The 27126-nt window shown below is 38.9% G+C and overlaps 1 protein-coding gene and 1 long non-coding RNA gene across 2 annotated transcripts; one reads left to right on the top strand and one right to left on the bottom strand.

The window, feature by feature from the left end:
• The first annotated feature begins 1651 nt into the window (after positions 1-1651).
• LOC141542450 (uncharacterized) lies at positions 1652-19229 on the top strand. The gene is made up of 2 exons (XR_012482160.1): positions 1652-2089; positions 18289-19229. It is a non-coding gene; the product is annotated as an uncharacterized LOC141542450 (long non-coding RNA).
• LOC141542449 (uncharacterized) lies at positions 17025-27126 on the bottom strand. Its single transcript, XM_074266860.1, has 3 exons — positions 26925-27126; positions 25303-25352; positions 17025-18705 (listed from the first exon to the last, which is right to left on the bottom strand). Exons 2-3 carry the CDS (start codon positions 25331-25333, stop codon positions 17111-17113), a joined length of 1626 nt encoding a protein of 541 aa, XP_074122961.1. The 5' UTR covers positions 25334-25352; positions 26925-27126; the 3' UTR covers positions 17025-17110.

The raw sequence follows: 27126 nt of genomic DNA, 5'->3' as shown, positions 1-27126 counted from the left end.
GGATTAGATTTTTTCTTTTAAAACATGAAAATGTGCGTTAGTGCATAAAAGAAATGTAATTATTTCTCTTAGATCATTTGCTGTCTTTGGAAGAGTGGGGTGAAAAGAGTGAAGGAGAACACTGGGATCACAAAGATTGACAAAAATGAATGTTGAAGTCTCTACCTATATTTGAAAAAAATACTCATTTCAAGATAAAAATAAAATTTTAAATATACTTTATGCAAACATTCTAGTGTAAGCTCTCCCTTTCTTCTCTTCTTTCTCTGCTTTGCCTCTCTCCCCTTTTAACTACACCTTTCTCTTCTGTCTTCTCTAAGTTGGTGTTGCTGCATGCTCTCTCATCCATTTTTCTCCTTTCTCCTCATGCTATCTCCACCCTCCCCTCTCAGAATCAGCACTTAGTAGATCTCTTTCCAGTCTTTAACTAGAGCTGCTGATGTGCCTTGGTAAATTCCAATTATCGTTCGCATTTAAATCCCACCAATGAATTTCCTTGACTTGGTATTATGGGATGTTATTTTCCTCTTTGGATATTTTTCCCTCATGTCTTATCATTCCACAAATAATATCGCCAAATTATTTCTGCGTTATTGTGTTAAGGTTCTCTTTTGGGTAAAAATGTCCGGTAATCTGTCTCTTCAATTGTCTATTCCTAATCTGTACTGCAGATCTGCCTCTTAGTTATGTTTCACTTTGTTCACTTTGTTTTCGATTTTTACATTCCCATTGCCAATATTCATTTTTCAAAGGCTTATTTTCATCTTGAGACACCTTTCCTCCTTTGCAAGTTTGTTTTCCTTGTTTCATGAAGGTATGATTTTTGTTGAACCCCAAAGAGTCTGACCAGGAAATGCAAACTCATAGAACAGGAAGCCCAAAGCAAGAGTTCCTTTCACATGCAAGTAACAGCTGCCCACAGCTTCCCAGTCCCCTGCCTCTTCACCCAGTGGAGCTGGTTCCTCCTTGCCAGGACCATGCCCTCAGGCTTCAGTGGCACAGCTGCCCCGTCTGCCATCCTAGTCAACCCAGCTTCATTCAAGCCTCCAGGACTCTGTCCTCAACTTGAAAAAAAAAGTCTGAGAGATGAAAGTGTCTATGATTCCTCTGAGGATCCAACCACTCCTAGAGTGGCCAGGAGTCCCTACTTGTTGTTTCTGTGTATTTAGCCTGGAGCTGTTGCCACTTTAGTGAGCTTCATCCACAGCTCATGGCTTTTTTTTTTTTTTTTTTTTTTTTTTACAGCTTTTGGGCTTATGTGTGAAGGACCACCCTGTGCTACTCCCAAGGCTGATATTAATGTCTTTATGTCTTTATTCCCTCTCTCAGTTGCAAATATGTTCCTTTTTCTGGGAGAAATCAGGAGAGCTCCATAAGCTTCCTTCAATCCACTAATGTCTAAATCTTCTCAAAAGGCCCAAAACACACTTTGTGGTCCACTGCCTATTTCCTGGGGCCTTTGGTCAGTGTTCTCGGTGACCATCCTCGCTGAAGATTCAGACTGGGGAGACGAGGCTGCCTGGACTTTGACAGTCCTCTTCCAGGGCCCACTGGATTGGATAGGACATGCTGGGGGAGCTTGTTGAGTTCCAGCACTTTCTTCCTGGGGACAGTTACAGGAAGATTCTAACAGAATTTCACAGAATGTCTTAGATTCAGTTGGCGGGCCTGGAGATACTTCTGTGCTCCTCTTTATATGGGTAATGACTACTTTAATGCTACAGACCGGGGTGGCTTCTTGGCCTACAGAAGCTTTCCCGCTGGGGCCAATTAGAGGAGCTGTCAGAGACAACTTTGGGGAATGAATTGGATCCAGTGGATGGGACTCGGTATACATTGGTGTTCTTCTTCTGAGGAACACTGACTCCTTTAAAGGCACGGACTTGGAGAGCTTCTTGGAGTGGAGGACCTTCATCCTGAGGCCAATTGTCAGATGGTTTGGAGACAACAGTGTGGGGTGTCTTGGACACATTGGGCAGTGCTGGGGAAACCTTGGCCATCCTCTTCTGAAGTGTACTCACTCCTTTGATGGCAGAGCCTCGGATGGCATCTTTGAGTCAAGGACTTTCTCCCGGGGGCCAAGGAAGAGGTTTGTGGAATGTATTTGGCCCACTCAGTAGGCCAGTAGCACCTGGCATATTTTGCTGGTCCTCTTCCATAAAGCACTGACTCCTTTGGTGGCACTAACAAGACTGGCTTCTTGGGCTGCAAAAGCGCCTCCCTGGGCCCAATTGAAGGAAGGTTCTCTTGGACTCAGTGGGCAGGGCTGGGGATACTTAGGTTCTCCTCTTCCATGGAGTCCTCAATGGTTTGATGGCACTAACTGGGCTGGCTGCTTAGTTTGATGGACCACCTCCCTGCACCCAATTAAAGGAGGGTTCAGAGAGATCTCTGGGAGATGGCTTGGATTCATTGAGCACTGTATGAGATATTTTGGCGGTCTTCTTCCAAAGAGCACTGAACCTTTTAATGGCACATTTTGTGGTGGCTTCTTTGGCTGCAGAAGCTTCTCCCTGGGGCCACACAGAGGAGGGTTCAAGCCTAGTCTCAGAGGAAGTCTTGTAATCTATGCCCAGCTTGGAATGGACTTTTGATGTCCTCTTCACAGCAGCATTGACTGCTTGGCCAGGAGAGGCCAGGGTGGCTTTTGGGTGACTTTCAGGGGAAACAGCGGGTAATGGTTGCATCATGATTGAAGGAAATGCCAGGATATTGTTGGAATGGTGCAAGATGGCTCCTCACCCAGGATGGGCCCCCAATGTCCTCTGCCTCCATTTTTGGTCTGCCAAGAATGCCATCATCCTGGCCCTAAAGGGCCACAGCTTGAGCATTGCTTCTCTTTAAAGAGGTTGCAATTTGTTGAGGTGGACTTTGGAAAATCACCAGCTTTGCCTTCTCGAATGGGTTCTTGTGCTACTCCTGGACCAAGTCTGTGAAAGAAGAAAGCACCATATGAGCAAATGGGAAGGAATCAGGCAAGAGACTGTAGGAGGGAAAGAGAGCAATGGTACAGGGATAATGACCTACCAATATTGATAACTGGCCTTTGGAGGACAACTGTTCCCTAGTCAACATGTCCTCCTTCATTTTATATTTGGAGGAAGCCCAAGAGACACTTTCCTGCCTTCCAATTTTTGTGGTAACCCCATTATTTGAACAGAGTTGTTTGTATGGAGCCACCTCCTTAGACTGGAATCTCTCTCAGGCCAGAACCCACCTTGAGCTTTCATATACACCCAGTGCTTACTATGAAGCTTGGTGCACAGTAGATAATCAATGTTTATTGACTGTAGCCACCACTTATTCTTCCCTCTTTCTTTGGCTTTCAAACTCTCTGCATTCTGGTTTCTCACATAGTCAAGTTTTACTAATTAAAAAGTCAAATTATTCTCATGATCTCCAAAGTTAAAAAGAGAATGCATTGTTTTCTTTTTATAGATACATTTGATGTTTTACCCAATTTAAATTCAAGAAATATCCTTTTTCAGATGTTTTTTTTTTAATTTTTTGCTTCCTAGATTCTTTCCTTTATTCCCAAGCACTATTAAGAAAGTATATTTACAATTTTTCAAAACATTTCCATAAAATTTGACAAAAAATTTAGTTCTTGGGGGGCGGAGCCAAGATGGTGGAGAAGACACATGCAACATTCTAAACTCCTCCCATACCATCATTACTAATTACCAAATTCAGCAGCAAAAATAATGCTTGACTGATAAAATTCACAAAGATTAGAAGTGCAATAATTTACCAGCCAAAGATTATCTGTAAGATTGCCAGAAAAGGTTTATCCTGAGTGGAGGAGCAGGCCAGCTTAAATAGGGAGATAGAAGGTGATGCTAGTCTATTGAGTTTACCAGGGTGGGTTGGTCTTTATCACTGGAAAATTTACAAGAAGGACTCTACCACAGGCTGGCTGCTCTGCTTTGGTAGCAAAGCATTAGAGCAGCAGAGAAAAAGGCAGTTTGTACTATAAAAAAACACCAGAATCTAACAAGATCTGGCTACACACACCCCAAACTAGATATGACTCACCACAGACCACAGCACAGCTGTGTAGCTGCATTCTGTAGAATAGGAATTTTCCTAAAGCAGTCACAAATCTGCCAGGAAGGGGGTCTCAGCCCAGGGTACTATCTAACCTGAACAAGGAAGGGTTGGGCCTGGGGTACCAGAACTTCCCCAGTGCAAATGCCCTCCCCAGGGCTGAGAAACTTCCAGCCTGGTGCATGGATCTTCCCGAGGTTGTTGCTAATCCCAACTACAGGATCCTGCCTAGGACAATGACTTTTGCTGCTCTGCCTCTAGCCTCAGGGTAGTCCTTAATCCTCCCTGCAAGGCCCTTCCTTCACAAGGCAGCTCCATAACTCGGCCTCTGTTACCCATGGCAGAGACACTTCAAGTGGGGAACTTCTTCCATAGCCCTTCTGCAGCTTGATACTCTTTGTAGCCCATTTGCAGGATAGGTACTGTCAATATATCTCTCCCTGCTCTGCAGAGAAAGCTGGGAAGCTCTTTGCCCTGAAGGAAGACCATAAGGGCTTTAAAAGTGAATGAACAAATATATAAATAAAGGGACCATTAATGGCTTCTATACAAAAAGAGAATGGGTTTTCAACCCAAAGGAGACAAATAGCAGACAATCTTCAGGCAAAAAGCTAAAGAAGAATGTAACCTGGTATCCATAATACAAGGCTGTCCTAGAAGGAATTATAAAAAATCTTAAAAGAGAGCTGCAAGAAAAATGGGGAAAGGAAAGAGAAGCTATGTAAGATAGTACAGAAAAGCCATATAACTCACTTAAGGAAAAATTGATAATTTGGGGATAAAAGCAACTTACTGAAATGTGAATAGGAAAAGGTAAAGCACTGCCAGGAAAGTAGGATTTGTGAATTCAACAAGAAAAAGGACTCCCAAGAAAGTAGGATTTGTGAATTGGAAAAATAAAATAACTGGGTTAAAAAAAAAAAAAAGAGTGAAATTGAAAATAATTCCATTGATCAAATCAATTCATTTAAATACTCAATTGAACATATAAAAAAGTGAAAAAAAAAGCTAATGACAAACATAACTCATTAAAAATCAAAACTGAACAAATAGAAATCAATGATTCATTAAGACATCAAGAATCAGTCAAGTAAAACAAAAAAAAATAAATAAATAAAAATAAATGGCAAATATCTACTTTGTAAAACAAAAGACTGGGAAAATAGGTCTAGGAGAGGTAATCTGAGGATTATTGGACTTCCTGAACATTATGGTGAAATAAAAAGCCTAGATATACATTTACAGTAAATCAAAAAGAACTGCCCATATGTAATAGAAGGTAAAATGAGCATTGAAAGAATCCCTCAAACACCCTCAGCAACCGACCCTACAACAAAAACTCCAAGGAATTTACATTTCAGAACTATCAGACTAAGGAAAAATATTCAAAGCAACCAGAAAAAAAATCTGATAGTTGGGGGGCACAATAAGGACCTTTGGAGAAAACTGAATGGAGACAGAAAGGTATATAATTACTTCTCAGCAGTTCATGGAACCTATATAAAAATTGCTGCTTTATTAGGACATAAAGACCTCAAAATTAAAGGCAGGAAGGCAGAAATAGTAAATGAATTCTGTTCAGTAATGATGCAATAAAATCTTCATCCAAAAAAAGCTAGGGATAAATCGATCAAAAAGTAATTAGAAACAAAATAGCCTCATCTTAAAGAATGATTGGGTGAAACAGCAAATTATTAACACAATTTGATCCAAGAAAATGACAAAAATGAGAAATCATAACCAAAATTTGTGGGATGTAGCCAAAGCAGAAATGAGGGAAAATGTTACATGTCTATAAGCTTACTTGAAATAACATAGGTAAAGAGAAGATCAATGAATTGGGTTAGCAACTTAAAACACTCAAAAAAAAGCCCAAATTAAAAACCCTCAATCAAATACTATATTTCAAATTCTAAAAAAAAAAGAAAAATTAATATTGAAAGTTTAAAAAACCGAATTTTTTGTTGCACAGGAAGAATTGGATTCAGAAGGTAAAAATAACAGTTTACATTCATTTCCCAGTGTTCCTTTTCTGGATGTAGCTGGTTCTGTCCATCATTAATCAATTGGAATCGGATTAGCTCTTCTCTATGTTGAAGAAATCCACTTCCATCAGCATACATCCTCGTACAGTATCATTGTTGAAGTGTATAATGATCTTCTGGTTCTGCTCGTTTCACTCAGCATCTGTTGATGTAAGTCTCTCCAAGCCTCTCTGTATTTCTCCTGTTGGTCATTTCTTATAGAACAATAATATTCCATAACATTCATATACCATAGTTTGCCCAACCATTCTCCAATTGATGGACATCCATTCATCTTCCAGCTTCTAGCCACTATGAAAAGGGCTGCCACAAACATTTTGGCACATACAGGACCCTTTCCCTTCTCTAGTAGTTCCTTGGGGTATAAGCCCAGTAGTAGTATGGCTGGGTCAAAGGGTATGCACATTTTGATAACTTTTTGGGCATAATTCCAGATTGCTCTCCAGAATGGTTGGATTCTTTCACAACTCCACCAACAATGCATCAGTGTCCCAGTTTTCCCACAGCCCCTCCAACATTCATCGTTATTTGTTCCTGTCATCTTAGCCAATTTGACAGGTGTGTAATGATACCTCAGAGTTGTCTTAATTTGCATTTCTCTGATCAATAGTGATTTGGAACACTCTTTCATATGAGTGGAAATAGTTTTAATTTCATCATCTGAAAATTGTCTGTTCATATCCTTTGACCATTTATCAAATGGAGAATGGCTTGATTTCTTATAAATTAAAGTCAATTCTCTGTATATTTTGGAGATGAGGCCTTTATCAGAACCTTTAACTGTAAAAATTTTTTCCCAATTTGTTACTTCCCTTCTAATCTTGTTTGCATTAGTTTTGTTTGTGCAGAAACTTTTTAATTTGGTGTAATCAAAATGTTCTATTTTGTGATCAATAATGGTCTCTAGGTCTCCCTTGGACACAAACTCCTTCCTCCTCCACAAGTCTGAGAGGTAAACCATCCCATGTTCCTCCAATTTATTTATGATTTCGTTCTTTATGCCTAAATCTTGGACCCATTTTGATCTAATCTTAGTATGTGGTGTTAAATGTGGGTCCATGCCTAGTTTCTGCCATACTAATTTCCAGTTTTCCCAGCAGTTTTTGTCAAATAATGAATTCTTATCCCAAAATTTGGGATCTTTGGGTTTGTCAAAGATTAGATTGCTATTTTTATTCACTATCTTGTCCTGTGAACCTAACCTATGCCACTGATCAACTAGTCTATTTCTTAGCCAATACCAAATGGTTTTGGTGACTGTTGCTTTATAATATAGCTTTAAATCAGGTACACTTAGACCACCTTCCTCTGACTTTTTTTTCATTAGTTCCCTTGCAATTCTCGACCTTTTATTCTTCCATATGAATTTTGTTGTTATTTTTTCTAGGTCATTGAGATAGTTTCTTGGGAGTCTGATTGGTATAGCACTAAATAAATAGATTAGTTTGGGGAGTATTGTCATCTTTATTATATTCGCTCGGCCTATCCAAGAACATTGAATGTCTTTCCAATTATTTAAATCTGACTTTATTTTTGTGGCAAGTGTTTTGTAATTTTGCTCATATAATTCCTGACTCTCCTTTGGTAGATATATTCCCAAATATTTGATACTATCGACTGTTATTTTGAATGGAATTTCTCTTTGTATCTCTTGCTGTTGGATTGTGTTGGTAATGTATAAAAATGCTGAGGATTTATGTGGATTTATTTTGTATCCTGCGACTTTGCTAAAATTCTGAATTATTTCTAATAGCTTTTTAGCAGAGTCTTTGGGGTTCTCTAAGTATACCATCATGTCATCTGCGAAAAGTGACAATTTGATTTCTTCATTTCCTACTCTAATTCCTTGGATCTCTTTCTCGGCTCTTATTGCCAAGGCTAGAGTTTCTAGTACTATATTGAATAGTAATGGTGATAGTGGGCAACCTTCTTTCACTCCTGATCTTACAGGGAAAGGTTCTAGTTTATCACCATTACATATGATGTTTACTGAAGGTTTTAAATATATGCTCCTTATTGTTTTAAGGAATAGTCCATTTATTCCTATACTCTCAAGCATTTTTAGTAGGAATGGATGTTGGATTTTATCAAATGCCTTTTCTGCATCTATTGAGATGATCATATGGTTTTTATTAATTTGATTATTAATATGGTTAATTATACTAATAGTTTTGCTAATATTAAACCAGCCCTGCATTCCTGGAATAAATCCCACTTGGTCATAGTGTATTATCCTGGGGATGATTTTCTGAAGTCTATTTGCTAATATCTTATTTAAGATTTTAGCATCAATATTCATTAAGGAAATTGGTCTATAGTTTTCTTTCTCAGTTTTCGATCAACCTGGTTTAGGTATCAGTACCATGTCTGTGTCATAGAAGGAATTTGGTAGGACTCCTTCAATCCCTATTTTTTCAAATAGTTTACATAGCATTGGAGTTAGTTGTTCTTTAAATGTTTGGTAGAATTCACCTGTAAATCCATCTGGTCCTGGGGACTTTTTCTTAGGAAGTTGGTTAATAGCTTGGTCTATTTCTTTTTCTGAGATGCTACTATTTAGACTACTTACTTCTTCCTCTGTTAATCTGGGCAAGCTATATTTTTGAAGGTATTCTTCCATTTCATTTAAGTTATCGAATTTATCGGCATAAAGTTGAGCAAAGTAGCTCCTAACTATTGTTCTAATTTCCTCTTCATTAGTGGTGAGTTCACCCTTTTCATTTTCAAGACTATCAATTTGCTTTTTCTCTTTCCTTTTTTTAATCAGGTTTACTAAGGGTTTGTCTACAAAAAAACAAAAGCAGGAAGTGGCAGAAAAGTGTTCTTTGCAACCTCTTCTAGGAAAAGCTGTCAGGAGGAGTCACATTTATTTTTTTTATTTTAATAATTTTTATTATATATATATATATATATATATATATATATATATTTATAATATTATCCCTTGTATTCATTTTTCCAAATTGCCCCCCCTCCCTCTATTCCCTCCCCCCGACGACAGGCAATACCATACATTTTACATGTGTTACAATATAACCTAGATACATGTGTGTAAATACCATTTTCTTGTTGCACAATAAGCATTAGATTCCGAAGGTACATGTAACCTGGGCAGAAAGATATTAGTGCAAATAATTTACATTCACTTCCCAGTGTTTCTTTTCTGGGTGTAGCTACCTCTGTCCATCATTGATCAACTGGAAGTGAGTTGGATCTTCTTTATGTTGAAGATTTCCACTTCCATCAGAATACATCCTCATACAGTATTGTTGTTGAAGTGTACAATGATCTTCTGGTTCTGCTCATTTCACTCAGCATCAGTTGATGTAAGTCTCTCCAGGCCTCTCTGTATTCCTCCTGCTGGTCATTTCTTAAAGAGCAATAATATTCCATAACCTTCATATACCATAATTTACCCAACCATTCTCCAACTGATGGACATCCATTCATCTTCCAGTTTCTAGCTACAACAAAAAGAGCTGCCACAAACATTTTGGCACATATATGTCTCTTTCCGCTCTTTAGTATTTCTTTGGGATATAAGCCCAGTAGTAGCACTGCTGGGTCAAAGGGTATGCACAGTTTGATAGCTTTTTGGGCATAGTTCCAAATTGCTCTAAAGAATGGCTGGATTCTTTCACAACTCCACCAGCAATGATTTAGTGTCCCAGTTTCCCCACATCCCCTCCAACATTCATTATTACTTGTTCCTGTCATCTTACCCAATCTGACAGGTGTGTAGTGGTATCTCAGAGTTGTCTTAATTTGCATTTCTCTGATCAGTAGTGATTTGAACACTCTTTCATGTGAGTGGATATAGTTTCAATTTCTTCATCTGAGAATTGTCTGTTCATATCCTTTTCCCATTTATCAATTGGAGAATGGGTCGGTTTCTTATAAATTAGTGTCAGTTCTCTATATATTTTGGAAATGAGACCTTTGTCAGAACCTTTGCTTTTAAAAATATTTTCCCAATTTGTTACTTCCCTTCTAATCTTGTTTGCATTAGTATTATTTGTACAGAAACTTTTTAGTTTGATGTAATTAAAATCTTCTATTTTGTGATCAATAATGATCTCTAGTTCTCCTCTGGTCATAAATTCCTTCCTCCTCCACAAGTCTCTTCCTCTAATCTATTTATTATCTCCCTCTTTATGCCTAAATCATGGACCCATTTTGATCTTATCTTGGTATATGGTGTTAAGTGTGGATCCATATCTAATTTCTGCCATATTAATTTCCAGTTTTCCCAACAGTTTTTTCCAAATAATGAATTTTTATCCCTACTGTTGGTATCTTTAGGTTTGTCAAAGATTAGATTGCTATACATGTACCCTTTTTTGTCCTTTGTATCTAATCTGTTCCACTGATCTACCGGTCTATTTCTTAGCCAATACCAAATGGTTTTGGTGACTGCTGCTATATAATATAGCTTTAGATCAGGTACACTTAGACCACCTTCCTCTGAGTTTTTTTTTCCATTAGTTCCCTTGCAATTTTCGACCTTTTATTTTTCCATATGAATTTTGTTATTTTTTCTAGGTCATTGAAATAGTTTCTTGGGAGTCTGATTGGTATAGCACTAAATAAATAGATTAGTTTGGGGAGTATTGTCATCTTTATTGTTTTCGCTCGGCCTATCCAAGAGCACTGAATGTCTTTCCAATTATTTCAATCTGACTTTATTTTTGTGGCAAGTGTTTTGTAATTTTTCTCATATAATTCCTGACTTTTCTTTGGTAGATGGATTCCCAAATACTTTATACTCTCAACATTTGTTTGGAATGGAATTTCTCTTTGTATCTCTTGCTGTTGCATTTTGTTAGTGATATATAAAAATGCTGAGGATTTTTGTGGATTTATTTTGTATCCTGCCACTTTGCTGAAATTTTGAATTATTTCTAATAGCTTTTTAGCAGAGTCTTTGGGGTTCTCTTGGTATACCATCATGTCATCTGCAGAAAGTGATAGTTTGATTTCCTCATTTCCTACTCTAATTCCTTGAATCTCTTTCTCGGCTCTTATTGCCGAGGCTAGCGTTTCTAGTACTATATTGAATAGTAATGGTGATAGTGGGCAGCCTTGTTTCAGTCTTGATCTTACTGGGAAAGGTTGCAGTTTATTTCAATTGCATTTTATGCTTACTGACTGTCTTAAATATATGCTCCTGATTATTCTAAGGAATCGTCCATTTATTCCTATACTCTCAAGAGTTTTTAGTAGGAATGGATGTAGGATTTTGTCAAATGCTTTTTCTACATCTATTGAGATGATCATGTGGTTCTTTTTAATTTGATTATTAATATGGTCAATTATACTAATAGTTTTCCTAATATTAAACCAGCCCTGCATTCCTGGAATAAATCCTACTTGATCATAGTGTATTATCCTGGAGATGATTTTCTGAAGTCTTTTTGCTAATATCTTATTTAAGATTTTAGCATCAATATTCATTAAGGAAATTGGTTTATAATTTTCTTTCTCAGTTTTCGCTCGACCTGGTTTAGGTATCAGTACCATGTCTGTGTCATAAAAGGAGTTTGGTAGGACTCCTTCATCCCCTATTTTTTCAAATAATTTATATAACATTGGGGCTAATTGTTCTTTAAATGTTTGGTGGAATTCACATGTGAATCCATCTTGTCCTGGGGATTTTTTCCTGGGGAGTTGATTAATAGCTTGTTCTATTTCTTATTCTGAAATGGGACTATTTAAGCAATTTATCTCCTCCTCTGTTAATCTAGGGAGCCTATATTTTTGGAGGAAGTCATCTATTTCGATTAAGTTATCAAATTTATTGGCATAAAGTTGGGCAAAGTAACTCCTTATTATTTCTCTAATTTCCTCTTCATTGGTGGAAAGATCCCCCTTTTCATTTATAAGACTAACAATTTGATTTTCCTCTTTCTTTTTTCTGATCAAATTTACCAAAGGTTTATCTCTTTTATTGGCTTTTTCATAAAATCAACTCTAGGTTTTATTTATTATTTCAATAGTTTTTTTTACTTTCAATATTATTGATTTCTCCTTTTGATTTTTGTATTTTAAGTTTAATTTTTGGTTGGGGGTTTATAATTTGGTCTTTTTCTAGCCTTTTATGTTGTAAGCCCCAATTCGTTAATCTTCTCTTTCCCTGTTTTCTTCAAATAAGCCTCTAAAGATATAAAATTTCCCCTTATTACTGCTTCAGCTGCATCCCAAAGATTTTCGTATGGTGTTTCATCATTGTCATTATCTTGGGTGAAATTATTGTTTCTATAATTTGCTGTTTCACCCAATCATTCTTAAAGATGAGATTATTCTTTTTCCAATTACTTTTTGGTCTATTTACCCCTAAATTTTTACTGAATGTAGCTTTTATTGCATTGTGATCTGAGAAGAAGGCATTTATTATTTCTGCCTTCCTACATTTAATTTTGAAATCTTTATGTCCTAATATATGGTCTATTTTTGTATAGGATCCATGAACTGCTGAGAAGAAAGTATATTCCTTTGTATTGCCATTCAGTTTTCTCCAAAGGTCTATCATACCTACTTTTTCTAATGTTCTATTTAATTTTTTAATTTCTTGTTTGTTTTGTGGTTTGATTTGTCTAAATCTGAGAGTGCAAGGTTAAGATCTCCCACTATTATAGTTTTACTGTCTATTTCTTCTTGCAATTCTCTTACCTTTTTCTTTACAAAGTTAGATGCTATACCACTTGGTGCATATATGTTTAGTATTGATATGGCTTCATTATTTATGGTACCTTTCACCAGGATATAGTTTCCTTCCTTATCTTTTTTAACTAGATCTACTTCTGCTTTTGCTTGATCTGAGATAAGGATAGCTACCCCTGCTTTCTTGGCTTTACCTGAAGCATAATAGGCTCTGTTCCAACCTTTTATCTTTACTCTGTATGTATCTCCCTGCTTTAAGTGTGTTTCCTGCAGACAACATATTGTAGGGTTCTGATTTTTGATCCAATCTGCTATCCGTCTCCATTTGATGGGAGCGTTCATCCCATTCACATTTACAGTTAAAATTACTAATTCTGTATTTCCTGCCATCATATTATCCCCAGATTATGCTTTTTCCCTTGACCCCCCTTATCCCCGTCCCCGATATTTAATTTACAGACCCCCCTTGTGACGCACAACCCTCTTTTTTTTTTTTTAGTATCCCTCCCCCCTCCCTCCAAGTCCCTTCACTTATTCTCCTTTTCCTTTTCCCTTTTCCTCTCCCCCCTTTTAATGAGGTGAGAGAAAATTCTCTGAAAAACAAATATGTTAATTATTTACTCTTTGAGCCTCTCCTGATGAGAGTAAGATTCACACAATGATTCTCCCCCTCACTAAATTCCCTCAGATATGGTGTATTTTCTATGCCTCTTCCTGGGATGTAGTTTCCCTCTTTTTATCATTCCTTCCCCTTTTTCTGCAACAACCTCCTTCCCTTTACTACACCCCCCTTTTTTTCTTTTATATCAGTAAAATCAAATTATCCTTGAGTACTTTTTATATACCCACAACAGAGTTACAGTTCTCAAGGGTTCTGTGTACCTTTTTCTGTTTCTCTTCAGTCTTGTGGATGTAGATCAATTTTTTTGTTTAAGTCTGGTTTTTTTCTTAGAAACATATAGAATTCCTCTATTTCATTGAATGACCATCTTCTTCCATGGAAAAAGATGCTAAACTTAGCTGGGTAGTTCATTCTTGGTTGCAGTCCTTGATCTTTTGCCTTACGGAATATCAGGTTCCAGGCCCTTCTATCTTTTAATGTGGAGGCAGCCAGATCTTGTGTGACCCTTATTGTGACACCTTGCTATTTAAATTGTTTTTTTCTAGCTGCTTGCAGGATTTTCTCCTTTGTGTGGTAATTCTGCAGCTTAGCCACAAGATTCTGTGGTGTTCTTTTTGTAGGGTCTTTTTCAGAAGGAGTTCAATGAATTCTTTCCACATCTACTTTCCCTTCTGTTTCTATTATCTCTGGTCAGTTCTCTTTGATAATTTCCTGTAAAATAGAATCTAGGCTCTTTTTTTGGTCATAGTTCTCTGGAAGTCCAATGATCCGCAGATTATCTCTCTTAGATCTATTTTCCAGGTCTATAGATTTTCCCAGTAAGTATTTGAAGTTGTTCTCCAGCTTCTCATTTTTTTTTTTGTTTTGTTTGACTGATTCTTGAGTTCTATGTGAATCATTCATTTCTATTTGTTCCATCCTGACTTTTATGGAGTTATTTTCCTCTTTCACAGTTTTTAGTTCTTTTTGTAAATGCCCAATTTCGTTTTTAAATGAATTATTTTGCTCTATGGAATTTTTTCCATTTCCCTAATTTTTTTTGAGAATTATTTTCTTTTTCCAATTCAGAAATTCTATTTTCTTGAGACTTTTTTATCTTTTCCAATTCAGAAATCCTACTTTCCTATGATTTTTTAACCTTTTCTAATTCACAAATTTTGTTTCCCTGCATCTCCTGTGAATTTATTTTTTCCAACTCCAATTTCAGGACGTTGTTATTCTCTATCATAGCTTCCCTATCCTTTCCCCATTTTTCCTCAAACTCTCATAACTTTTTAATAGTCTCTTCTAGGAGAGAGTTATGTGATGGGGGTTAGGAATCGTTCCCCTTTAGGTTGTTGTCTGCTGACTCTCTGCTGTTAACTTCCTCGGGGTTGGATACCCGCTCTTTCTCTGTGTAGAAGGAATCTATAGTTTTTCTGGCTTTTTTGTTCATATTTACAAAATCTTTTGGGGTCTGTCCCTGGGGTAGGAAATTATTTATTTACTTCTTTACCAGCTTCCTACCAGACTGGATGGATGCAGCAGCTCTTGCACCTGAGCTAAGATAGAGCTCTGGGAGAGAGTTCCCCACCCCCTCCCTTGAAGTGCCTCACAGGTGACTAGCACTGCTGTGCCCTGAGGGCGCTGTGTTTTAGTGGCTTCCCTGAGGTTGAGATTGAACAGTAAATATGGCACAAAGCCTAGCCTATGCGTCCCGGTGGGGCGTGGATGTCTGCAGCAGGTGAGGTGAAAAGCCCCTGCACTCAAACTGGAAGTGTCGCCAGAAACCGTGGTCCGTGGTTCAAAGGTTCCGCTTCTCTGGGACTTCCTGGAGCTGAGTTCCACTTCCTCCAGCTAAGCTAGGCAGTGTGTGTTGCCTTGGGCCATATCCACCTACTTGTCAAACTCTTAACTATTCTCAGGTGGGAGCTGAGGCCACACCCCCTGGTGCCTAGATCTACTGAGTCACCCCCAGGGTCCTGGAAAATCTAATCTATCTGAATTTTTAAAGTATTTTAGATTTCTCTTCTGAACTGCTATATTATAAGCAGAGAAGAGCTAACAGCCTGTGCCAGATTCCTTTATCTCAGTGGCTTCTCTGATCCCAGAGCCCTTCCCAGCGCGATAGGCACAGTATGCTAGCACCCAGCCATCTGTGCTGGCCTCTCTTCTTCCTCCCCTGGGGACTGACCTTTTCTGTTGAAAATCCAGATTCTCTTCAGCTGCTAAGTCGTGCTTCCAGTCCTTGTGGTATCTATCAGTCCAGTGCTACTTCTGAGGCTGATTTGTCTAATTGGTTGTGAGGGAGTAAGGACGTTCACAGAGTCGTGTGTTTCTTCTCCGCCATCTTGGCTCCTCCCCCTCCAAAATCAGGAGTCACATTTATGATAGGTTTGTCTATCTCCTCAGTCTTCCTCTGAGTGGGGTTCTTAGCAACCCCCACAGTAACTTCAGTTTGTTGATTCTATTTTAGTCACATTTGATCCTTGCATTTTTCATCTAATCATCAGAGTTGTTTCCTCAAGACAGCAAATAATGAGATCCCACTGATTTGGCAAAGCTGGAATCACCGGATCCCTGATTCTGCCACTCAGCACACCCATCCTCTCTGGTGTCGCTTATATGTCACCCATTGCCCCTCCTCAGTCCGCACCCCACTAGCCCAGGTCAGTAACTTGCCCCTTTTAGGTTGAAACACTTCCAGTAGATGAGATCAGGACTGCTCTTTTTTTGGTCAAAATTTCCAGGTAGTTCATCTCTTCAATTGTCTATTCTCATCTTTCCTGAAGATCTGTCTTTTAAGTTTTATTTCACTTTGTTCAATTTGTTTTCAATTTTTCCAATCTTGTAATTTCTTGGTTATACCACACTTCTATGGCTTCCCATTTCAAATATTCATTTATCAAAACCTTATTTTCATCTGGATACTCCATTCCTCCTTTAGAAGTTTGTTTTCCTTGTTTCATAAGCTTATGGTTTTTCTTAGAAGGATTTTTTTGAGATAATTTTTTCTCAATTTCTTTTGATTTTTACATTCTTTTTTCAGTACTCCATATTTTCTTTGCGTATGCAACCATTACACGTTATTCTTTGGGGCAAAATATTTTTTTACATCCTCTAAAAATGAAATCTCTGATCTTCCCTGTTCCAATAGCATGTTTCAATGGTGGGGGGTTCTTTGCAGGTGCATTTTTAAAAATAGGAATGAGTGTGAAGCTGCTCTAATTGATGTGTGTGGGGAAAGTTCCTTAAGCTCCCCTTCAATGTCACTCTCTGAGCACGCACCCCAAAGACTCTGTCCAGGAAAGGCAAACGCTTTAAACAGGAAGCCCAAAGCAAAAGCTCCCTTCACATGCAAGGAGCAGCTGCCCACATCGTCCCAGGCCTCTGCATCTGTCCCCATGGGGACCTGGTTGCTCCACTCCAGGACAATATCCTAAGGCTTACAGTGGCACAGCTGCCCCCCCTGCCATCAAAGTCAGCCCAGCTTCACTCAGGCTTCCAGGACTCAGTCCTCAACTTGAAAAGAAAGTCTTAGAGATGAAAGTCTCTGTGCTTCCTGCTGAGGATACAACCACTTTTAGATTGGCCAGGAGTGCCCACTTGTTTCTGTGGATTTAGCCTGGCGGTGTTGCCACTTTACCGGGCTTCATCCCTACCTCCATGGCTTTTTTTTTCTTTTTTTTTTTTTACAGCTTTCAGACTTATGTGTGAAGGACCCATCTGTGCTATCCCAACTCTAATATTAATTTCTTTATTTTTGCTCATTTGCAGATTTGTTTCTTTTTCGGGGAGAAATCAGGAGAGCTCGATGAGCTTCTGTTAATCCACCAATCTGTAAATTTTCTAAAAAGGCCCCAAATGCACTATGTTTTCCACAGCCTATCTCCTGGGGCCTTTGCTCAGAGTTCTTGGTGACCAGGCTCGGCGAAGGTTCAGACCGGGGGGACGAGGTTAGCTGGACTTCGACCGACCCCTCCCAGGGGCCACTGGTTTGGGGAGGACATGCTGGAGTAGCAATTTGAGTCCCAGCATTTTCTTCCTGGGTCCAGTTACAGGAAGATTGGAAGATAATTTCACGCAATGCCTTGGACTCACTTGGCAGACCTGGGGATCCTTCTGTGCACTTTTTTATCCCAGTTATAATTACTTTGATGCCACAGAACGGGGTGGCTTCCTGGCCTGAAGCAGCTTCCCCCTGGGGCCAATTAGAGGACCTGTCAGACACAACTGTGGGGAATGTCTTGGATCCAATGGGTGGGCGAGGGTTTACAGTGGTCGTCTTCCTGTTCCGAGGAGCACTGAAACCTTTCACTTGGAGGGCTTCTTGCAGTGGAAGATCTTCATCCTGGAGCCAAACATCACAGGGTTTAGACACAACTTTGTGTGGTGTCTTGGACACATTGGGCAGTGCTGGGGAAACCTTGGCCATCCTCTTCCGAAGTTCACTGACTCCTTTAATGGCACAAGCTCTTATGCCTTCTTCGGCTTGAGGAATTTTTCCCTGGGGCCCCTGGGAAGAGAGTATACTGGAGAATGTATTTGCTACAGTCGGCAGGCCTGGGGATGATTTGGTGCTCCTCTTTCCTAGAGTTCTGACTACTTTGATGGCCCTTACTGGGCTGGCTGCTTGGGGTGGTGGACCTTCGCCCTGAGCCCAATTGAAGGAGGGATCATCGAGATCTCTGGAAGATGTCTCCAATTCACTCAGCAGTGCCGGGAAAACTTTGGCTGTTTTCCTCCAAAGAGAACTGAATTTCTGCATGCCACATTTTGGGGTGGCTGCATGGGTTGGTGGACCTTCTCCCTGGGCCAAATTCAAGGAAGGTCCAGATAGCTCGCTGGGACATAGCTTTGATTCACTCAGAAGTGTCGGGGATACTTTGGCTGTGGTCTTCCAAAAACGACTGATCTTTTTGTTGTCACATTTAGGGGCCGCTTCTTTGGCTGCAGAAGATTCTCCCTGGGACCACACAGATGAACGTTCAAGCCCAGTCTCAGACAATGTTTGGCATTCTGTGGCCAAATGGATTTTGAATGTTCTCTTTGGAACAGCATTGACGGCTTGGCCAGGATAAGCTGGGGTGGCTTTTCGGAGACATTCAGGGGTAACAGGAAGTAATGGTTCCATAACGATTGAAGGAAATAGAATGGTATTGTTAGGAGTGGTGTAAGAAGAACTCCTCACCCAGGATGGGCCCCCAACGTCCTTTGCCTCCATTTTTGGCCTTCCAGGAATGCCGTGCTTTTGGCCCTCAAAGTCCAGCCCTTGCATTCCGTGAGGGGGACCTCGGAAAATCAGCGATTTTGCTTTCCCCAATAGGCTCTTGTGTTGATCCTGGACAAAGTCTGTGAATGAAGAAGGCAGCATATGAGCAAACGGGAAGGAATCAAGAAAGAGACTGTGTGTGGGAAAGAGAGCAATAGCACAGGGAGTATGACGTACCCATAGTGATAACTGGCCTTTGGAAGACAACTTTTCCCTAGTCAACATGCGCTCCTATATTTCATACTTGGAGGAAGCCCAAGAGACACTTTCCTGCCTTCCAATTTTTGTGGTAACCCCATTATTTGAACAGAGTTGTTTGTATGGAGTCACCTCCTTAGAATGGAAGCTCCTTCAGGCCAGAACCCACCTTGAGCCTTTTTATACACCCAGTGCTTGTTATGGAGCTTGGTGCAGAGTAGATAATCAATGTTTATTGACTGTAACCACCACTTATTCTATCCTCTTTCTTTGGCTTTGAAACTCTGGATTCTGGTTTCTCACACAGTCAAGTTTTACTAATTGAAAAGCAAAATGATTCTCATGATATCCAAAGTTAAAAAGTGATTGCATTTTTTCTTTTTATAAATACATTTGACATTTTACCGAATTTACATTCAAGAAATTCCTTTTTCATTTTTTTTTTGTTTTCTAACCTTTTTCCTTGATTCCCACCTACGATTAATAAACTGCATTTACAATTATTCAAAACATAGAGAAAAAGCATACATCTTGAGGGGCAGAGCCAAGAGGGTGGGGAAGACACATGTGATATTCTAAACTCCTCCCATACCTCATTACTAATTACCAAATTCAGCTTCCAAAATAGTGCTTGACTAGTAAAATTCCCAAAGATTGGAAGTACAACAACTAACCATCCAAAAAAATCTGTATGATCGCCAGAAAAGGTTTATCCTGAGTGGAGGGAGCAGACCACCTTAAGCAGGGAGATAGAAGGAGAGGCTAGTCTAGTGAGTGCACCTGGGTGGGTTGGTCTGTATGGCTGGAAAATTTACAAGGAGGACTCTACCACAGGCTGGCTGCTCTGCTTTGGTTGCAAAGCAGTAGAGCAACAGAGGAATTACAGCCAAAGGTTGAGTGTACTCCAAAATAACACCAGAATCTAACTGGATCTGGCTATAAGCACCCAAAACCAGATGTGAGTGACTCAGCACAGATCACAGCACACGTGTGCAGCTGCATTCTGGAGAACAGGGATTTTGTCCGGGGCAGTCACAAATCTGACAGGCAGAGGGTCCCAGGCAGGGAAGCCTCTAACCTGCATGGGGAGGGGATGGGCCAGGGGCAACAGAACTTTCACAGTGCAATTGCCCTCTCCAGGGCTGAGACACTTCCTGTCTGGTACAGGGATCTTCCCAAGGCAACTGCTACTCCCAACTGCAAGGTCCTGCCTAGGGCAGTTACTTTTGCTGCTATGCTTCTAGCCCAGGGTAGTCTCTAATCCAAACTGCAGGGCTTCTAGCAGGGAAGCTCCACAGTTAGGCCTGTGCTACTCAGGGCAGAGACACTTTTAGTGGGGAGCTTTTCCCAGACCACTTCCACAGCTTTCTGCTCTTTGCAGCCTGTTTGAAGGATAGCTATTGTCAATATCTCTCTTCCTGCTCTACAGAGGAAACTGGAAAACCCTTGACCTGAAGGCACATCATAAGGGCTTTAGAACAATGAGTCAAAATAGCAAATGGACCATGGATAGCTTCTATTCAGAAAGAGAGCAGGTTTTCACCTCCAAGGAGACAAATAGCTGACAGGTTCATGACAAAACCCTAAAGGGGGATGTAACCTGTCCCCATCATACAAGGCTCTCCTAGAAGAAATGATAAAAAACATATTTTAAAAGACAGCTAGAAGGAAACTGGGGAAAGGAAAGAGAAGCTATGCAAGAGAGGAAAGAAAAGGCATATAACTCATTTAAAGAAAAATTTGATAAAGTGGAAAACAAAAGGAACTTCCTGAAATGTGAATTGGAAAAGGTAAAGAACTCCAAGGGAGTGCAAGGAAACAGAATTTATGAATTGGAAAAGGTAAAGAACTGCCAGGAAATAGGATTTGTGCATTCAAAAAAGATAACAGGATTTGTGAATTGAAAAAAACAAAAGAGCATTAACGCAGTAAAATAAATAAATAAATAAATAAAAAAGAAATAATGAAATGGAAAATAATTCCATGGAGCAAAAATAGTCATTTAAAAATTAATTAGAAATATACATAAAAGTAAAAAATTAAAAAAAAACTAATGAAAAAAACGCATTAAAAATAAGAACTGAACAAATATAAATGAATGATTCCCTGAGACATCAAGAATCAGTCAAGAAGCACACCTGTCAGATTGCCTAGAATGACAGGGAAATTGACTACAGAATGTTGAAGTGGATGTGGAAAAATTGGGACACTGATATACTGTTGCTGGAATTGTGAATACATCCAGCCATTCTGAAGAGCAATTTGGAACAATGTTCAAAGCATTATCAAACTGTGCAAACCCAGTTATCCAGTGGCATTACTACTGGGGTTATATCCCAAAGAGGTTTTAAAGAAGGGAAAGTGACCTGCACGTGCAAGAATGCTTGTGCCTGCCCTCTTTGTAGTGGCCAGAAACTGGAAACTGAGTGGATACCCAATAATTGGGAATGGCTGAATAAATTGTGGTATATGAATATTATGGAATATTATTATCCTATAAAAAGTGATCAACAGGCTGATTTCAGAAAGGCCTAGAGGGACTTATATGAAAATTTGCTGAGTGAAATGAGCATGACCAGGAGATCATCATAAACTTCAACAATAATACTATATGATGATCAATTTTAATGGATGAGGCCCTCTCCAACAATGAGATGAGCCAAAACAGTTCTAATAGAGCAGTAATGAACTGAACCAGCTACCCTCAGGAAAAAACTCTGGGAGTTGACTATGAAACACTACATAGGATTCCCAATGCCTTTATTTTTGTCTGCTTACATTTTTTACTTCCTTCACAAGTTAATTGTACACTGTTTCAAAGTCCAATCCGTTTTGTGCAGCAAAATAATTGTTTGGATATGTATACATATATTGTATTTAACTTATGCTTTCATGTATGTAACATATATTGGTTTACCTGCTATCTGGAGAAAGGGGTAAGGGGAAGGAGGGGAAAAGTTGAAACAAAAATTTTGCAATTATCAATGCTAGAAAATTACCTAGGCATAATTTTTTTTGTAAAAAAAAATAAAAATAACATTCAAAGAAAAGAATCAGTCAAGCAAAGACAATAAAATAAAAAATAGAAAAAAAATGTGAAATTTCTACTTGGAGAAAAAAAGAACTAAAAAGTATATCTAGGAGAGATAATCTGAGGATTATTGTACTTCCTGAAAATTATGGTAAAATAAAAAGCCGAGATATATATTCTTTAATAAGAAACCATCCAAACAAACAAACAAACAAACAAACAAACAAAAAACAGCCCATAAGTAATAGAATCAGAAGGTAAAATGAGTATTGCAAGAATTCATCAAACACCTTCTGAAATTGAGTTTAAAATAAAAACTCCAAGGAATAGTGTGACTAAATTTCAGAAGTATCAGACTAAAGAAAAAATATTCCAACCAACCAGGAAAAAAAGAACTAAAAAATGTGAATGAAGAAAATAATTCATTAAAAATCAGGACTGAAGTAATAGAAATGAATGATTCATTGCAAAACCAAGAATCAGTCATACAAATCAAAAAAAAATTAAAGCTGGAGAATATCATCAAATACTTACTGGGAAAATCTATAGACCTGAAAAATAGATCTAGGAGAGATAATCTGAGGATCATTGGACTTTCCAAAACCTATGATGAAAAAAAGAGCCTAGATTCTATTTTACAGGAAATCATCAAAGGGATATGTCCAGAAATAACAGAAACAAAAGGGAAAATAGGCGTGGAAAGAATTCATCAAACTCCTCCTGAAAAAGACCCTAAAAAAAGAACTCCATGGAATATTGTGGCTAAGCTGCAGAACTACCAAACTAAGGAAAAAATATTGCAAGTAGCTAGGAAAAAAAAAACAAATATCAAGGTGCCACAGTACGGGTCATGTGAAATCTGGCTGCCTCCACATTAAAGGATCAAAGGGCCTGGAACCTGATATTCCAAAAGGCAAAAGAACAAGGATTGCCACCAAGAATAAACGACCCAGCTAAGTTTAGCATTTTCTTCCATGGAAGAAGATGGTCATTTAATGAAACAGAGGAATTCCATTTGTTTCTAAGAAAAAACAAAACAAAACAAAACAAAAAACAGACTTTAACAAAAAAATTAATCTACATCCACAAGACTGAAGAGAAACAAAAAAAGAACTCTTGAGAACTGTATCTCTGTTGTGGATATACCAAAAGTCCACATGGGTAATTTGATTTTACTTATATAATATAAAAAAGGGAAGTAGGAAAGGGAATGGCTTAGTATCAGTAAAAGGGGAAGGAGTGATAAAAATAGAGAAACCAAATCCCAGGAGAGGCATAAAAATGTACCACATCTGAGGGAATTTAGAGAGGGGAAGAAACATTGTGTGAATCTTCTCTCATCAGAGTAGGCTCAAAGAGGAAATAATTGACATATTTGATTTTCAAAGAATTCTCTCTCACCTCATTGAAAAGGGGAGAGGAAAAGGGAAAAGGAAAAGGGGAATAAGGGAAGGGTACAAGAAATGTGTAGTGACTTAAAATGAGGGGGGAGGGATACTAAAAAGGGAGGGCTGCGCATCACAAGTGGGGTCTATAAATTAAATACTTGGGAAGGGATTCAGGGGGGTCAAGGGGGAAAAAAGCATAATCAGAGGATAATATGATGGCAGGAAATACAGAATTAGGAATTTTAACTGTAAATGTTAATGAGATGAACTCTCCCATTAAACCGAGGCAGATAGCAGACTGGATCAAAAGTTCATCAGAATTTTTTATTTCCTTCACAGGCTAATTGTGCACTATTTCAAAGTCGGATTCTTTTTGTACAGCAAAATAACTGTTTTGCTGTGTATACATATATTGAATTTACCTTATATTTTAACATATTTAACATGTAGTGTTCAACCTGCCATCTGGGGGAAAGGGTGGGCAGAAGGAGGGGAAAAGTAGGAACAATTTGTCAATGCTGAAAAATTATCCATGCATATATCTTGTAAATAAAATCTGTAATAAAAAGCTAACAAAATATAGGTCTCCCATCTTAATGACCAAAAAATTGCCATGAGAAAAATTAAGTGAAAAATAGATATAGAGGGAAATAGAGAATGCTTTGATCTGTATACAGGAACACTCTATTCTTTTCTGTGAATGGATAGTCTTTTTTGTTTATTTGTTTGATTTTGTTTTTGTTTTTGTTTTTGTTTTTTACCATGCCTCCTTCAGAATAATTAAGGATGGTTGCATTACTGAGAATAATTAAATCATTTTGTGCTGATGATCGAAGAATATTGAGATCTTTTTACATATGGCATGTTTCACTCTGTTCATGGAGGATTTTGTAGGGTTTTTTCTCCCTGTGAATATTCTGCTCATCATTTCCCAGTGAACAAGGAACATCTATCAGGGAAACTTGTTTCAAAAATTGCGTTTACATTTACTATTTCTAATTGCATTTCCAACCCAAATTTATTCTCTCATTTTACACTGTCTCTCCTGCAAAGCAGTTTGCTGCTTATCAGTGACTCTTCCAAAATGACCTCTTCTTTAATCACTCCTCCCTTCTCATGTTGCATTAACCTCCTATTTTCCTGCAAGCTAAGATAAGAGTTTGATATCCCTATTCAGTATTGATGGTGTTTCCTATTTGAAGCAATATTGATGAGAATAAGGTTCACTCAACCAACCTCATGTATCCCTCTTCCCCTCCAACAGAAAAGTTTCTTCTTGACTCTAACTTCCAATGGAAGTTAATTGGCCCCTTTCCCTTTTCTCAGTGCATTCCCATCTCACTGCACTAAATCACTTTTTGAGAAAAGCTGTTATCCCTTCCTCTTCACCTCACACCTCTTATTCTCTGGCCATGTTTACTCCTTCAACTGCCAGAATTACAGCCATGTCCTAGCGACTTACAAGTATCATCCTCCTATGAAGCAATGGAAATAGATACAACTTAAAAACACTCCCAAATATACCGATCGTGCTGCAGTCTCTGTCTTGAACTGTCTTCCCCAACTCGCATGTAATATCTGTTTTTGACCTGGATGCCGAATTGCACCAGAACCCCCAATGTGTCCAAAACAGAATGTGTTCTTTGTCCTGCACCCTCTGCTCTCATATGAAATTCGCTTTTCTGTCATTGAGGTTTGCTGGTTCAGTCATCTGCCACACTTTCCTTTGCTTAGCCCACATACCATCGCTTCACTGAGGCATGTTTTCATAACTTCCTCAAATGCATTTTCCTACAGAGGTTTGCTTTTCTTCACTCCCATAGCTAACAAGCTGGTTACCCTGTCCACCTGTCTCCTAAGCTCTTCTGATAGCTTCAGTGTATCATTGCAATTATGTTTTAGGACATTAGTTTTCTAGACTCTATTGATCTGGCATATTCTAGTGGATGTACTTTTGGTCTTCCCTCTTTCCAGGAAATTCTGGTAGTCTATCTTCCTCATTTAATTCAGTGACTGATGTAAAAAGAAGTATTACTACATGTTGGTTCAAGGATTCTCACCTTGGGGAAATACTCCATTTCTTTTCATCATGTAGAACTGCAAGGATGTCCTGAGGGAAAAGAATGATAACAAATAAATCCTCAGCTTTGTTTCCAATAACTACCCCATCTTCCCGGCTAAAGCAGCAGCTAGCAGTTCAAGAAGGCTCTAATAGCTCATCGGACTCAACCCAGCAGCTTCCTTTCATCGTCCTCTATGTTTTAACAGTAGAGCCAACCTCAACACCTTTGATAAAAATGATACATTCCTCTGGGTCCCAGTCCCTGTTTCTTCCTTTCTCCATCCCTTCTTGCCAGGTTCCTCATATTAAAAGAAATCCAAAGGCAGCAAATGAGGAACTGCATTATAGGACAAGAGAAATAGAAGTTGACACTTTGCAGACAAAGTGTCATTCAGTATAAACTCTCAATCAAATTCATTTGTTTGCTTTGGTGGTTACTTTACACTGCTCAAAGCACAAAATTTCTGAGAATTACAATATTTTTTGATTTCAAAACATCCTATGGACTTGCCAGGCTGACAGACTAGTGGCTCCTATCCCTCTTTCTTCTTTCCCTGAAGAGTTCTCTATTTCTGTTCTCAAATCCACAAGCCCTAAGGGCAAACTTCTCATTACAAATTGGATCAGATGGGCCAGACATACAAGTTCGAAGTCCTAACCTACACTTGTACCCTGGATTCACCTTTCTGAACACATTCCGTGACTTGAAGCACACTAGGTCACTAAGAAGTAATGAAACACTGTCTTCCCATATACAGAGAGAAAGGGATTTTCCATACCTTCCCTGGATATCTACAGATACAAAGAAAAATCTTGTCCACCCACTCCCATCGAAAAAATGGAATAGATCGATATTTTGAAATTACAAAGAATGTGTTTTATGACTTTTAAAGATGATTTGGAGAAAGATGGAAGAGGCTCCAGTAGCTTGTCAGAAAAAGTGGAAGAACATTGATACTGCTCTGCTCCAACTCCTCTCTGGCTAAAGGAATCCACAAGTGTTTGGGGTTTAAGCTTGGTCTCCCAAAGGATGGAATTCTTTGAATAGTCTAACCAATAGGATCTGCTGGCAGTCTCGGGTTCACATCAGGAGAGGGTGTAAGAGGAAACACTTTTCGGTCCTTTCACTGTTCTCAACATCTTTTCCCAATATACCATCTCACTTGATCCTTATATCAATCTTGTGAGGAAATGGAGGCAAACAGGGGAACTGTTTTGCCTCAGGGAACTCTCAACTCTGTCTTATACTGAATTTGAAACTCTAGTCATCCTGACTCCCAGGTCCATGTCTCTCTTCTACTCATGAACAAAGGAGCCTCTTCAGGAAAACAAGAAAGTGCCATTTTCTTTGTAGGTGAGTCTCAGATAATTTGAGTTATCTCCTAAGAGACTACACAGGAGGCTTCTCTCTTAGGATCTCAGTTGTATTGAGGACATTGAGGACTGAGGAACAAGTATCTTGTCCATTTCCTGTTGCTTGCACAAGGAAGGTCTCTCACATTAATCTCTAGAACAATGTCTTCCCACAAAATGACACAGCTCCCCCCAAACTACAAACTTCCTCATTCTTCGTCCTACATGTATTCCCACCAGAATGGTCTGCACCAAGGAACTTCTTACCTGTAACAGCTTTTTCAGGATGGGAAATACAAGGAAGCCCCTTAGCTGATGAAATATGAGGTTGTGGAATGAATACACACAAACCTTAACCCTAACCCTCTTTCACTTTCTCCACCTACCCCTGGCTCTGGCGCTCTCTCGCTCTCGCTCTTGCTCTCGCTCTCGCTCTCCCTCTCCCTCTCCTCTCCCTCTCGCACAGAGC

Source organism: Sminthopsis crassicaudata, chromosome 5 (assembly GCF_048593235.1).
Source record: "Sminthopsis crassicaudata isolate SCR6 chromosome 5, ASM4859323v1, whole genome shotgun sequence".
NCBI classification, from domain to species: domain Eukaryota; kingdom Metazoa; phylum Chordata; class Mammalia; order Dasyuromorphia; family Dasyuridae; genus Sminthopsis; species Sminthopsis crassicaudata.
Note: the sequence above shows the minus strand (reverse complement) of the source record. Positions and strands in the feature narration are given on the sequence as shown.